The 15,320-nt window shown below is 33.0% G+C and overlaps 1 protein-coding gene across 1 annotated transcript in view; it reads right to left on the reverse strand.

Annotated features, from left to right (window-relative positions):
* The window catches only part of LOC111626957 (synaptonemal complex protein 2-like), a 62,986-nt gene that overhangs the window by 28,419 nt on the left and 19,247 nt on the right, over positions 1 to 15,320 (reverse strand). Inside the window, exons 4-6 of the mRNA XM_023370499.1 lie at positions 13,196 to 13,338; positions 10,106 to 10,158; positions 656 to 701 (exon numbers count right to left, since the gene is read on the reverse strand). Coding sequence (XP_023226267.1) covers positions 656 to 701; positions 10,106 to 10,158; positions 13,196 to 13,338 — 242 coding nt within the window. The remainder of the gene's footprint in view (positions 1 to 655; positions 702 to 10,105; positions 10,159 to 13,195; positions 13,339 to 15,320) is intronic.

Genomic DNA, 15,320 nt, shown 5'->3' on the forward strand with positions numbered 1-15,320 from the left:
AAAGTACCTCATTGCTTGTAAATAATTCATTTTGTTGTTTTTACAGCATTTGTATTATTTCAGTCTTTGCAACTTAGAGCTAGTTTTTGTTTGAGAGTGTCAATGTATTTCTGTATGTGCATATTGTATTGTTCACATTGTGTGGAGTAAGTGAGTGAGTGTTTGTTTGTTTGTTTTAATTTTCCTGATTATTATTATTATTTAAATAAAATCTTCCTACATAACATCACTTAACAATCCCTAAGTTGTTAGTTCCATCACAGTTGTGATGGATATTATTGTATATTAGTAACATGTTCATATACTAAAGGTGGTCCTCAAAAAATTTCCTGCAAACTTTAGTCTCTAGCTTGCACAGCCTCTTTTTCAATAAATGCTGAAATAATCCAAAATACATTCAGGATAATTGTTAGGTAAACTAAGTATAATACACAGTTAAATCTTCAAGCATTTTTATGATATAAAAAAAAGCAATCACAGATGTAATTTTTGAAGAAAGTTCTTTTTGGCCATTAAAACTATCTTTTGGAAGAGTGATTTTTGTGTTAATGAAATTTTTAATTTAATCTTTATAATTGCATTTCTTCTAATTAAATAAATAAATTCCAATTTATCACTAATTATTCTCATTTAATATTAAAGATATACTACTCACCTCTATGTTACCAAGAATAATTGAATTAGCAATGACAGAATAAACCCTGTACAAATAATTTTGAAATTTAAATTCAGTATAAATATAAAATAAAAGAAAAATTTAATTATAAATAAAATCTCATTCTATTATTCTAATATAAAAATAAGAATGATATTGAATAATAACTAAGAATAAACAAAATCTTTATTTCTAATTATGATATTGAACTAATAATCATCAGATGATATCAAATTATGAAAGAAAGAAAATATATAAGAAGCTATAAATTAAAATATATTTTTATCAAAGTTTGAAAACATTTCATTTTCTATTCCTAAAAAATTTTTAAATGTTTTGATTCTTAAGAATACATACATATTCTAAAAATCAAAATACTTTAAATTATGATTGATTTAAACTGAAATTTGATGACTCCATGAGAAGTATAAATTATGAAAAACCTATTTGAAATAACATGCCAATTTGAATTAATAAAATATTTCAAATCTCAGTACATAATAATCTATATACCAATTCAATACAAAGGAATCTGTCAATACGTGGAAAAGCCAGCCAAGACGAGTGTGTCCTGTGTAGCCCCAAAGAAAATATATATTACAGTAGAACCTCGAAAACTCGTCCCTCGATAACTTAGCACTCCGGATAACTGGTCCACACCTTGGCAGGGCGAAAAAATCCTTAGTTAATTAATTTTCATTATAGACAGCTTTATAAAAGTATAAAAGCTCTCATAAAGTATTTTTCTGAGGTCTGTCTTATCAGGTAAATTACTGTACACAGTGTATTCATTAATTTTCATTTTCATGTAGTGGCTCTATGCCTTCATAAAGGACGTACTTTTCCTTTGTTTAAGGGTATTTGGGCAGTTTATTCTCTGTTATATTCTGTACAAGTAAATACTGTACAAGTACAGTACAGTATTTTCTGAGGAAATACTCGTACTTATTTTTTTTAACCCCATTCCCGATAACTCGGCATTTTCACAAACTCGGCCACCCTTCGGTCCACATTAGGTCGAGTTTTCGAGGTTCTACTGTATAAGTTCAGACAGGAAGGGGATAATTATGGACTTCGTTGAAGAGGAGCTAATATCTACCATTAACTCGTGTTTAGAGACTATTCTTACATGTATTCCTTCCAGTAGCAATATAGCAATCAAAGTGAATGAAAGGGCTATGGCTCATGATGCGGCAGTACAGATGCACACCATGGCTAATCAGCTTTTTGGCGTCATTCTAGAATTACGGCAGAAACAAGTAAATGTAATGGTACAGCCATCTTCTCCTCTCTATGCAGATATAGTAAAGAAAAACTTGAGGCATGCAAGTAAAGACACAAGGCTAATCAACGCTAACTCGGGTGGAGTGGGTGGACAGAAGGGACACAGGATGGAGCCCACAGTTTGATTATCTCTTTGGTGGTAGAGCAGGACCAGACAAAGCCAGTGGCTGAGGAATTAATGACGATTCTTCAAGAGAATATTTCCCTCAAGGAACTAGGCCTAAAATGTAGGAAATATTAGACCGCTTTCAAGTGGAGACATATCTATAGGTGTGAAATCTAATAGAGACATAGAGGTTCTAAAGAAAGCAATTCAAGAAAATACTCATCTTGCAAATAGAATTGTCACAAAGGAAAGGAAAAAGAGATTTCCAAGTGTAATTTTACTAAATCTCCCAAGAGATTTAACTGAGGCCGAATTAATGGAGCACTTATACCTGCAAAATTCGAACATATGTGACACTTACTCTAAGGAAAACTTTTTAAAAGAAAACTCTTTCCAGTACTTTATCACCCCTTGACATAGGGATGAAATTCAGCACGCAGTACTGTCAGTGTCCCCATGGGTAAGACTTAGCCTAATAGAGGCAGGTAGAGTTTCCATAGGTTGGAACACAATACAGGTAGATGACCACATCCCTGTAACACGTTTCAATTGCTGCGGCTTCGGCCATATTTCTAGTAGGTGCGATCAAAAACAAAAATGCAGTCATTACAGGCGTAAACACAGGTTTAAAAAATGCCAGAATCGTCACAATGACCCAAAGTGCTCAAACTGCACCAAATATAATAAGGTAGTTCCAGTTAACGAGTTGTAGTTCGTAGAATGGATACGAACCACAACTCGTTTGTAGCCAACTGCCCATGTCTGAAGTGGTATAAGGCCCAGATCATTGCTAACACTAAATACCATTAGGCTCCTTCAGGTATCTGTCTTGTCCCTACAATGGATACTCGCAACTCTACGCACATTAATCCTGGAAATATGGGAAACCAAATGAAGGATAGGATCAGGATATTACAGATCAACTTACAGAGGTCACAGGCAGCATCTTCCAAAGCCCTACAGATGGTGAAGGAACATGATATTGATGTGCTCTCCTTTCAGAAGCCATATCTTTGTAACAGCAAAACTGCCATGTTAGGTCTGGACAGGACTTTTACTGTCCCCTCTACCAATATTAGAGCAAAAACCAGGCTGATTGTATACAATAAGAAAGTTATTGCCAGCTCATTCAACAGCACTAATGAGTATTTCACCATGATCAAGATCGATATGCAAAATCATAGCATTTACATCATTTCTTTCTATTGCTCCCCAAGCAAAGATCTCAAGCAACCCCTTGGGCTGCTTAGCCATACGATTGAGGATTTAAAGTCCCATCAACTTCTTATCACTGGGGACTAACGCAAAGTCCCATTTTTGGCACAGCCCAGTGGAGAACCCAAGGGGATGATATCTGTGTGAGTTAATAGTGGAGTACCATCTGAAATCCTTTAACAGCAGCACACTGCCAACCTTCTCTACAGACTGGGGGAGAACTGGGTGAACGTCTGTTTGGGGAACCCACAGCTGCTACATTGTAGGGTAGACTGTGGCACCATGGACAAAATATCAGCTAGCGACCACAATTATATTCTAACTGAGATTGATCAATGTCAAATACAGGCTCAGAAAAAAAATTTGTAATCAGACAAACTGGGATATCTTCAGGGGTTTACTTACTAGCATGTGGCTGCAAGACTCAGTCATTAACATCAGGAGTTAGGAAGAGGTTGAAGAAACTGTGCAACAGCTTACAGAGCTAATCTACAAGGTGTACTTTGGGTCTACTAGTGTTAAAATGGTTAGGCAGAACACCCCTTGGTGGAATAAGGATTTGGACAATATGAGGAGGACAGTAAGGAAGTACAAGAGGAAATTTCTGAAGGAAACTGATCCAATAAGGAAAGAACAACAACGCCTGGAATATTTAGAGAAATTCAAGCAATATAAAGCCTCTATTAATAACAACCACACTAACTCCTGGAAGGAGTTCTGGACCAAGCAGTGTGAGGATAACCCTTGGTCCATCCCTTTTTATATTGCTAGAGGCAAGTGTAAGGTGAGTAACATCCTCCCACGATGGCCAAGGATGATGGGACATACACCAACTCCATTGGTGAATCCTACAAGTATATCATGGATGAGCTCTTCCTGCAGGATGATCCTAGTCTGGACAATAACTCACATATGGATATTAGGAAGGATATTACGGCCTATCTGGCTGGCCATGATGATAGGCCTTTTTCTGCTAGGGAAATTCAGAATGAATTTTTAAAAATCAAGAGGAATAAAGCTCCTAGTCCCAATTGTAGGACTTCAGAAGAGGGTCATTTCGAAAATTAACAAAGTAGAGAAGAAGAATTATAAAATTTAAGAGAAAATAATATTTTTAAACTTAAACAAATTTTACAAAAAACAGATGAAACTTCTGTTTTTGAAAGGAAGTTTATTTCCNATTGTAGGACTTCAGAAGAGGGTCATTTCGAAAATTAACAAAGTAGAGAAGAAGAATTATAAAATTTAAGAGAAAATAATATTTTTAAACTTAAACAAATTTTACAAAAAACAGATGAAACTTCTGTTTTTGAAAGGAAGTTTATTTCCTTTCCCAGGCCGACTCATTATGAGTCACATGAGTTTTGTACACATTACTAGAGAGCAAATAAAAGGGACGTTTTCCCGCCATTCAAGGCAGTCCGTTGAAAAGAGGTTGCCACACGAAAAGAGCTCATTATGAGATAAAGGCAGTCATCACACAAAGTGTACGTCATACAAGTCCGTTATATGAATCAGTTAATTGAAAGTTATAAATATATAGCAATAAACGAAATATACGACAAGATTGTTAAAAGAGAAGTTAATTAAAGGACTTTCCAAAGAAACTGTTAGAAGAAGAATACCCAGAATTTAAGAAGACCCTCATACAGAGAAATATTCGAAAGACCTGGTGAAGGTAATATGATCAGAGATAGATTGATGTTAACTCTCTCTCACGCATCAGGTTTAGAATAAGATTAGGTTAAGTTAGTAGAGTAGTTTAGGTTTATTCTTTTGTATATTTTTATATTTTGATTTATTAAATGTTTTGTTTATCACTATAAAAATGGTTTGGTTAATATTAGTTATTCATACTCATTTGTACTTAAATTTCCTTCACTCCTCTTACTCACAAGTTAGGGATAACGCATGTTAATCTGCATGTAAAATAACTAATTAACTGGTGTCAAGGATCCTGACGAGATCTAGAATTCATCCCTTAGATCCTTCTTTTAACATTATAAAAAAGCCCTCCTATAAAAAGACTTAGAGATCAAATCTTGCAATTTTGTGCCGATTAAGTGGTACTAATTCTACAGAGTGTACCCCCAACTTATCTCACACGATAATATCACCTGGAGGATGGCACAGGAGGCTTTTGAGGCCCTTCCCACCACTTTCCAAGTGATTTTCAACAAGTGCTTGGAGATAGGCTACTTTCCAGAAATATGGAAAAGGGCCTCAGTTAAGCTGATCCCAAAGGACCCAAGGAAGACCCCAAACTCCCCCTTGGACTACCGCTCCATCTCGCTTCTTTCCTTCTTTGGCAAGGTCTTAGACTCTGATCATTGGAAGGATTAATTTTCATTTGGACCAGATCAACTTCATCCATCTGCTCCAATTTGACTTTAGTAAGGTGAGGAGCATGGTGAGTGCACTGGATAACCTCGTTGATTATATCAATAAAGCAAAAAGTAAAAAAGAAGCACACTTTGATGGTGGCCATAGACTTCAAAGAGGCCTTTCTGAAGTCTGCACAAGAAAGAAATTCTGCATCAGCTTCAAAAGTCTGGTTGCCCAGGTAATTTGTACAAGATCATTAACAGCTACCTGGAGGATAGGAGTGTGACAATCTCAAATAACAGTAAAATATACTACCATAGGAGCATTAATAGGGGATGCCCTCAGGGCTCAAAGTCCGGGCCTTTTCTTTGGAATATTTTGTATAATAGCCTCCTGAGTATACAAGAATATCAGCCTAACAACACCATGACCCAAGGGTATGCGAACAATACCATCATTTTAATGTCCCAATCAAATCAAGGGAAGTTGCAAACAGATATGAACCACCTTCTGATGCTGGTCCATGAGCGGAGTGAGAAAGTCAAGCTCAAAATTAATTACAAAAAATGTCAGTGTATTGCCTCCCCAAAAGTAACCCTCTTAGCATGGGCCCATCCATCAAAATAAATGGGCAAAGGATTGAGAATGTGAGTGTGATCAGGTATCTGGGGTTCTATTAAACCATAAGCTTCTCTGGAAAGAACATATCTACCATATCTATAAAAAAACAACAAGGATCACGTATGCTCTGGCTACTATTTGCAGGAATAAATGGGGGCTCAGTTATAGGGCAAGGAGGATCACCTATAAGGCAATCACCCAGCAAATTGCAACCTATGGCTGTGAGGTCTGGGGCTATTGCATAAAGAAAGTCCATATCTGGAGGAAGCTGCTTTCTTTGCAGAGGCTTTCGGCAATCCACATTGCCAGGGCCTATAAAACTGCCCCCACAAATGGACTCCTTGCCATTGTGGATCTCATTCTGATTGACCTGCATATTGAGGAAAAGTTTCTAATTCACAACCTTAAAAGGCTTCTGGGCAAATACATCTCTATGGAGAACCAAAAGGAATATCAAATGCCTTGGTGAAGGTGATGGCATCAGCAATATTACCAATTTTATCCTTAAATTAAGAAAGGGTTTGACAGGGATATTAATAGCAATCCACACCACTCAGCTACAACCTGCAGTTATAATGTCATTCTCAATAACCACTACCTTGGGGAATTATTTATATGGATGGTCAGAGTCAGACAATGGCATTGGTGGGTCCTTTGTCATCTGCAGTAATGATAATGACTTCCACTACCAGAATTATTTCAGGTTGGACAATCATTGTACAGTTAAACAGGCTGAGTCCCTGGCCATCCTCAGGGCCCTCCAATGTATCAGGAAGGAATTTGGCAAGCCCAAGAAGAGGCATCTAAATATCTTTAGTGATAGTAAGGTTGCACTGTTACAGATAAAGAACTCTAATGTAAATCTCCCTATTGTTAAAAAAACTATTGATTCTCTAAATTCACTCCAGAATATCTTCAATATCACCTTATTCTGGGTCAAAGGGCACTCGAGATTTGGGGGAATGATCGAGCAGACCTGCTAGCTAAGAAAGCCACAGTTAACCTACATAGTTATACCTATACGAAGGTCTCCCTTAGCTGGTTAGTCAAGCAACTGAGGGCCCTCACGCTCAACAAATGGCAGCATAAGTGGAGTAACAGTTCAACAAGAAGGGTCATTCACTGATTCCTTCCAGTTCTGGCTGACAGGAAAAAGTACACATACTTCACTCCGTCTTACAAACTGACTCAAATAACGACAGGATATGGAAACCTTAAGACCTACCTTACATGGTTCTTGAAGAAAGGTGAGGGGTACTGCTACTGCCCACTCAGGGAGAAAGAAGATAGTTACCACATCATTTTCTACTGCCCTAATTACCTCCAGGAAAGAAAACATCTCATCAACGTGGTGTGTAAGGAGATCATCATCTGGCCATGTACTCCGGACTTGTTAATCAGCAACAAAAACATTTTCATGGCCTTCAAGAACTTTATCCTCAAAATTAAAATACTCAGCTAATGTAGCCACCCTTGTGTGGGCATTGACTTTCTTTGATTCCACGTGTATCAGTATTGGATTCTGTGTCATTTAGCCATTGTGTTTTGTCGGTTTCCTTTATAGCAGCTCCTCTCGGGTTTAAAATTGTTTTGTACTTGTTCAGGATTTACTCTGGTTTTCTTTTTGGGAAATTACAATTATTTCTGCTCATACTTTCAGGGTATTTTGCAATCTTGTTCTATTTTATGTATGTACATGCAGTGTCTGTACTTTGTTATTGTATTACTATGTCCATGTTTATTCTGTCAGCACAGTGCATTGGCTACTCTTTAAGTAACGTTAGGCACACTCCTTTTGGTTGTAAACTGTTTCCAGCCTGGCATCTTGAGATCTCTCCCACCCTTTTCTTTTCACCTGTCCTTCCCCTGCCCTCCTTCCTCTCCTTTACCTTTATTCCTCCATTTATCTTTGGCTTTATCCGTGGGTAAGACCACCTCTCTCTCTCTCTATATATATATATATATATATATATCATCGACAGGCAAGATAGTAGGCTGAGAAAAGCAAATAAGTTTTTCTTAGATAAAAAAGAGATAAGCATTGTTAACAAAGATACTTGTTTGGGAATTTGATTATCCACTACGGGTCCATTTACAGATTACATTTCTTATGTAAAGGTTAAAGCTTACTTTAAAAATAAATACAGTAATTGATATTCTGGGAAGGATGAAGAATAGCCACATGGTCCTTTGTAGAAACTAGCAGCTTCCTTATTTACTTCTAGTTAGTCTTATTGTCTACCCTTTTGGGAGCCTTTTTGTTTTCAGGACATCAACTCTAGCTAGTGAGTTGATGTTCTTCCATGGTCTTTTTGGCCTCAAGAGGTTGACCCCATCATACACAATTAGATCGGAATTGCACCTAGATTTTCCCCAAAAATATTTTGTTAAATTAACCCTTACCTTTTTGAAAATTATTATTTCTGATGCATCCTCTATGGAATATGTAGCAAATTCCACTTTGAAGAAACTGTCATCAAACAGACTATTAAAAAAATTGTTGGTACAGTAATACCTCGACTTACACTACCACGACTTACGCAAACCCGGAGTTACACGATTTTCAAATCTCATTGATTCGTTTTTTGTTTGAGCACCATGCAACTCTTGATCACTCACTCCCCCCCACACTATTGTTCAGCTTACATGTTCGGATGTGTCATGCGGAATCGACGCATAGCTACAATTTATTTTGTGTTATTTATTTCTGTTTGTTATATCTACAGAGACTTGAGAGCCTCTACTATGTCATCCAAATGAAATAGAACTGATTCTTCTGCATCAAACAAAAAAAGAAAAACTTTATCTTTGGAATGTAAAGTTAACATTATTAAAGATTTTGATACAAAAATGAAAATTTGTGAATTGGCAAGGAGTTTGATCTTTCAGAATCAACGGTCAGAACAATTATAAAAGGCAATGAAAAAATTCTCAAAGCTGTAAAAAATGCTCAATCTTTAAATTCAAGCATCACTCGTAAACGTCACGGTATTATCCCTGAGATGGAAACAATGTTAAAATTATGTTCTACGTGATAATCAAGTAAATGTGAAAAATTGTAAAATAATATAGGCCTAATTTGTTATACATATGTATTATCTAAGATTTTATTAAACATTTTTTTCTAAATTATTGTTTTCTTTAGTCTCTGGCCCCAATTAAAAATTATTTGTATGTATTTATATGCGAAATTATACCCCAACTTACGCGGTTATCGCTCGGTCCCACCTATCACGTAAGTTCGGGGTATTACTGTATTCTAAACTGAAGAGAGTGCTTAACAGAATAGGTTTTTCACCTTCTCTGACTGACTTATCCCCAGATGTTATAAAATTTTAACAAACACTATCCTATGTGAATTTGATAATCTTTTTTTTAGAGAAGAAAGAGATAGGATACTCAAGGCCAAATACCATAAATGGTACCCAGAAATACTAGATAACTGTTAGTGTCTATATATATAAATATCATTAACATCTGACATTTATTGTAAAGAAACCAATTGCTCCGATTTGACTAAACAAGTATCATTTAGTATGGAAAAACTGTATGTAGACTTAAGTTCATCAGTTATTTGTGTTTATTGTATGCAGGGTAGCGCAACCCTGAATCATTATTTGTTTGATGGTAAGAATTTGGCTCATCTTCGTTTATCAACAAGTATTAGTAGTGTTATTTGTAAGGAACTGACTGATAAAATTCATGAATTATTTTCTAACAATGATTCAGTTGAGACTGTTTGACATAAGTTTAATTTACTAATCAACGTTATCAAATATGTTACCCCTCTTCCTGAAAATTGATTTATGTATGCAGTATTTAAATTAAATTAAATTTAAGTTTAAAATTAATTTGCATTTGTAAAAAAATTTAATTTGTTATATTTTAAATTTACTTGCCTTCTATTATCACCCTGATTTTCATTAAGTAGTAAAAGAAATTTTCTACAATCCTAAAAATAAAAATTGTTAATTAAATATAAAATTAACATTAATTTTAAAATTATTAATAGGTGAATGTAAATTTTAAAATTTCATTATTTTGCTTATGTGTAGTCATTAATAAAAATACATTAAATTTAGAGGTCAAATAATTTTTAAATTCTATACAAAAATATTTGAACTGTTAATCAAATTATCCAAAATGGTTCAATAAAGTTTTAACATGATTTTAATTTTAATGTTTGCCCAAACAAAAAGTAATAAGGATCATACCAAATAGTTCCATTAGTAATTCCGTAAAAAAGGACCAGAAAAGGTAATTCAGAGAGCCTACATTTGCCTTATTTGGAAAATACCAGGGAAAAAAATTAAACAACATTGATACATCATAAGAAAATTACTAAATAACAAATGTGAAACATCAAAACATATCTGAAAACTACACACAGTTTTATCAGTGATTATATATATAACAGAAGAAGCAATTATTGAATAATTGCTTCTTTTACATAAAGTAAAATTTATTTTGCAATATCTTTATATACACTTGTTTTGACATATTTTACAAAAATATTAAAAATTTCTCTTAAATGATGAAAGTAATTTTTAATTCTGTAACAAAACAACTTAAACTAATATATTTTAAAAGACAATAATCATATTTCAAAGAAACATTGAAAATAGATGGGAATTAATATAAATAAGATGTTTTTGTTGTAAAAGTCAAAGAATCTGTTAGAAATCAATTAAGGTCAAAATCAGTAATTTAATATAGGTATATTGAATGTTATTTGAATTATGTAACTGCCCCAGAGCAACAGGGCTTTTCCCTTTTGCTATTAGACTGATAATTAATAATAATTAATATAAATAAGATTTTTTAATTAAATACTTCTAAATAATTTTTTAAATATTCATATATCGTTAGGTTTATGTTGCAAAAGATAAAGCAAATTACCAGTATTTGGATGAAGGACACTAATTAAATGGTAACAAATATCACTAGTTTGTTACCATTTAATTAGCAAGTTTCACTTCATTATTTAGATCACATGTTCTTAACAATTATCTTATTAACTTACTATTCACAAAATAGAAATAACTAAATGTGAAGTTAAATGAATGTTTTCAATGGCAGATTAATCTGTAGATAATGACATTACATAATGACATTACATAAAAAGTTCATTTTAGCAAACCCATAATTGTTTGCTAAAATGAACTTTTATGGTTATTTCAAAGAAATCTGTATACTTTTGTAAATTTTTCCATAAAATATGATGGAATTTGTTCATAGAGAAGTATATAAATAAAAAAACATTTTTTGAAGAAACATTGAAGAGGAAAAAAGACAAAATTCAATGGCATTGTGAATCCAAACACACATCTGCACACAGATACAATGGACTGAAAGTGCAACAAACAAAATTTCCATTTTATTCATAAGATTTAATTAAATTTTTAGAGTATTTTCAGATAGAATAATACTTTTAAAATTTATGAGTAAAAACATCTTTATTTTCAATCTTGAAGAGTTTGCTAAAAATTAATTTTATATGGCTTTAGTGATTACAGTAACAGAAAATATATGTACTGTAGAATAAAAAAATAACTTAATACAATTGTTGTTACTTCTGTTTTTGAAAACGAATATAGATATATCAGAATCTATCTATTTAATAATTATAGCTTTGAAGTTAGATAATAAAAGATAAATATACATTTCTGAATTATCAGTTGAAATATTAATTTTGTAAGTTTAATTCACTAAATGAATCATTTGCTGTTTAATCTTTAGACGTTAATTGTAAACTCGTATTTCATCCTTATATAAAATATATTATTTTTTATAACACACAACCCCTATAACACAGGTTCATATAAGACGGATTCATATAACACGGTGAAAAAATTGTGATTGTGTTCGTATAACACGCTAAAAGAGGCTTGTATAACATGGTAAAAGAATAAGACAGATTGTCACAGCCGACTTGTGTCTCGACAGGATTGGTCAAATCTGGACCAACAGCGGACATTGCACAAACTGTTGAGTTTAAACGTGCAGTGGACCTACTAAAAAACAATTATTATTCAACAGCCATAAAAATTATATTTCTATTAATGATATCTCCAAAATTCAGTGAATTTTTTGCAAAAAAAAATAACTTATCAGGAAACACGTGACCGCCATCCAATGAGCCGCTCCATGACAAAAACAAGCTTAAGCAATGACGTCTTCAAACAGTGCACACTCATTAAGTATTCCTACAATTTTTTGTTTATAGCGTAGTTTATATGGATTATTCCCAAAAAATTATACATGTTTTGGAAATGTTCAAGTCAAATTAGCCTAGAACCGATTAATTTTATGGAAGAAAACCTTTCAAACAGCCATACCCCCTAAACTGCACAAGTGCCAGGCTGTGAACAGCTCATGTATTTGTAAAATCTAAGTGACTCGCACAACACGGAATTCATATAACACGGAATGTATCTACTGTGTTATAGGGGGGTCTACTGTAATAATGAAATTTCTGAGATGTAACTACTTATGCAGTTCAATATATCTTAAATAATACTATAAGCTGAACAATCTATTCTTTAAATTAATATGGTTTCATAAAAAAAATTGTATTGGTATATTCAAACTTTAACTCCCATACTCTCAGTGCATTCTGTGTTTCTATAAGCCAAAGAAGTTTTGAAGGAATTTGTAAGAATTGTAAGAACTTTGAATTATCAGAATTCAAAATTTTACGATTTCAAAGCTTTATTTCTTCCACTTCAAGTTATCAAGAGTCTATTGTATAACTAAAATTATTTTTAAAATTATTATAAGTTATAACACAAATATGAGTGTTCCCTGCTTTTGGCATCCAACTTCAACATTTTGTCAGGATTAGGTCACCAAAGACAATCATGGGTAATGCCCCTTATAAAATAAAATCATTGATTCCATTGTTGATACTCACTATCTAACTATTTTAAGTATATTTTAAATATATTTTAAAAAATCATTTAATTATAAACTTTATATTATTAACATACCACTTCAAACTGCAGTAAATTAAATGACATAAATACAGAATATATGCTTTTATTCGGAAACCATTCTTTTGCCCAATTATTTCTGTTAGATGCATCAGTACATCTAAATATACATTCCAAGATAACAGCTTGTGCTTCAAAATCTAAACAAACAAAAAGAAATTAAATTTTTAAAAATTATTATAATATAAATATCTTTGCTAATACTAAAAAAATCCAGCAATGAGTTGCTTAACTTTTCTAGCAACATTTGGTGGTGCCATATGTTGTTATATTTTATTGAAAACTTTTTATATTTTTAACTATCATAAAATGGCAAAAAACTTAATTTTGAGAGCAGGGATGGGTTTTATAAAAAATTGTAAATGCTAATAACGAGTAAAATCGTCATTAAGTCTGCCCTTACTCAAGGTATCACACATGATCCCTTTATCTCTCCATCCCCTCAACCTTTAATCACCAAAATTCAATAGCATCAATCCCTCTAATAAACAAATCTCCATGTAAATTTTCAGAAATTTTCGACAAAAGCACAGGAGTTATTAAGCTTGAAACAGGATGAACAAAATCATGCATCACACTAACACCCATATATACAAACATAAATTACCCCTGAATATTTTTGCATTTCTCAATGTTTCAAGGTGTCCAGAGTACAAAAAAAAAATCTTGGGGGGGTCATTTTTTTGACAGATCACCATACTTTCCCTCTTATAATAAATAACAGTCAGGAAAATAAAAGTTGTATACAGAATACGAGCAGTAATTACAACTTTTATAGATAATTTGTTTAGATTTATGCCATTTGCATAGTTTTGTGCATGTTATGGCATTTCCTACAAGTGTAAATCAGCCAGCATTTTGATGCAGTTTTGTCCACATGATCTTAACATCATAGAATGTCTATTGTAAAGTCCTTCCAAGCCCAAGGCTGCCTAATGGTATCTGTGTTAGATCATAATCTGTACGGTGCAACATCCTCTCCATATGAAAAAATTCAATCTTTCTGTGGAGAATTTAAAATAGTATTTGTTATTTTGTTAGCATTATTCATGTTTCTTTTTAGAATTGCTTAGTTCTGTGGGTTCAATGTATAACTCCAAATAAATCTGTGAGTACTGAGACCATGTATGTGTTTATTGCTTTAAATATATGTTTTGCATTCAACTGTGTTTGTTTGTATTAGGTTTAATTTGTTGTTGTATTCCATTGGTAGTCTCTGATTTATTTGTGAATGTTCTGTGAGTTTGACTTATTAAAATTCTAAATATTTGTACACTCTGTCCACATAGATGGATTCATTGTTGTCTTCACTTCAAGTGCATAATCATCCTTCTTCTAGATCCTTTTTCTATATGAAGTGTTTTGCATTTGTCCAAACTATGCCAAACTCCATTCGTACAGTAATCAATTAACTTTTTAATAATTAAATTTTTTTAATAAGTGATTTAGTTATGCTTATGTTAATGTGTAGAGTTTTATGCTATTCATGTACTTGAGGTTGCATTGTTTTATTGTTTGATGTATTTATATTGTGTATTGTTTTACCTATTGAACAGTGGGTTTAACTCTAAATATGAGATCAGCCAAAATTGCTTTAATCCATTTAAGACAAAGTTGGCTGAAGGGAAATTTGTTTGACTGGTTTTGCTATACAATTTCCCCTTGTAGCCTGATTGGTGAAAACAATTTCGTTTCCAGGGACATAGAAAAGAGAAATTTTCAGAGCTCAAAAAGTTAAAGTTGCAGAACCAGAGTAGACTTAATTTATCTTCTTTAAAAATGCTTTGCTAAACTTCTTATGTATATGTCTCTTTAATATATATATTTTATATATAATATATTTCATTTATTTTGTCTGAGGTGTAGTGTTGTTTTCCAGTACTACATTGCATTTTATAGTGTGTTACATAACTATGAATTTGGGATGCTGCTAAATGCTTTTCTATACTCTATATATGCTATGTATAGGTTTCTGTCTTGCGTTCTTGCCATAGAATAACAGACTATGAGTAAACATTCTTTGCATCCCAGGTGGTTTCTATGATAGCCTTATTGTTATTCAGTGAGAATATTGTGTTAATTTTCTATGATTTCGTAGCTATCTATTCATTCTTATGTATAT

The sequence above is a fragment of the Centruroides sculpturatus genome, unplaced genomic scaffold, assembly GCF_000671375.1.
Source record: "Centruroides sculpturatus isolate CEXI.00-Female unplaced genomic scaffold, Cexi_2.0 scaffold531, whole genome shotgun sequence".
NCBI classification, from domain to species: domain Eukaryota; kingdom Metazoa; phylum Arthropoda; class Arachnida; order Scorpiones; family Buthidae; genus Centruroides; species Centruroides sculpturatus.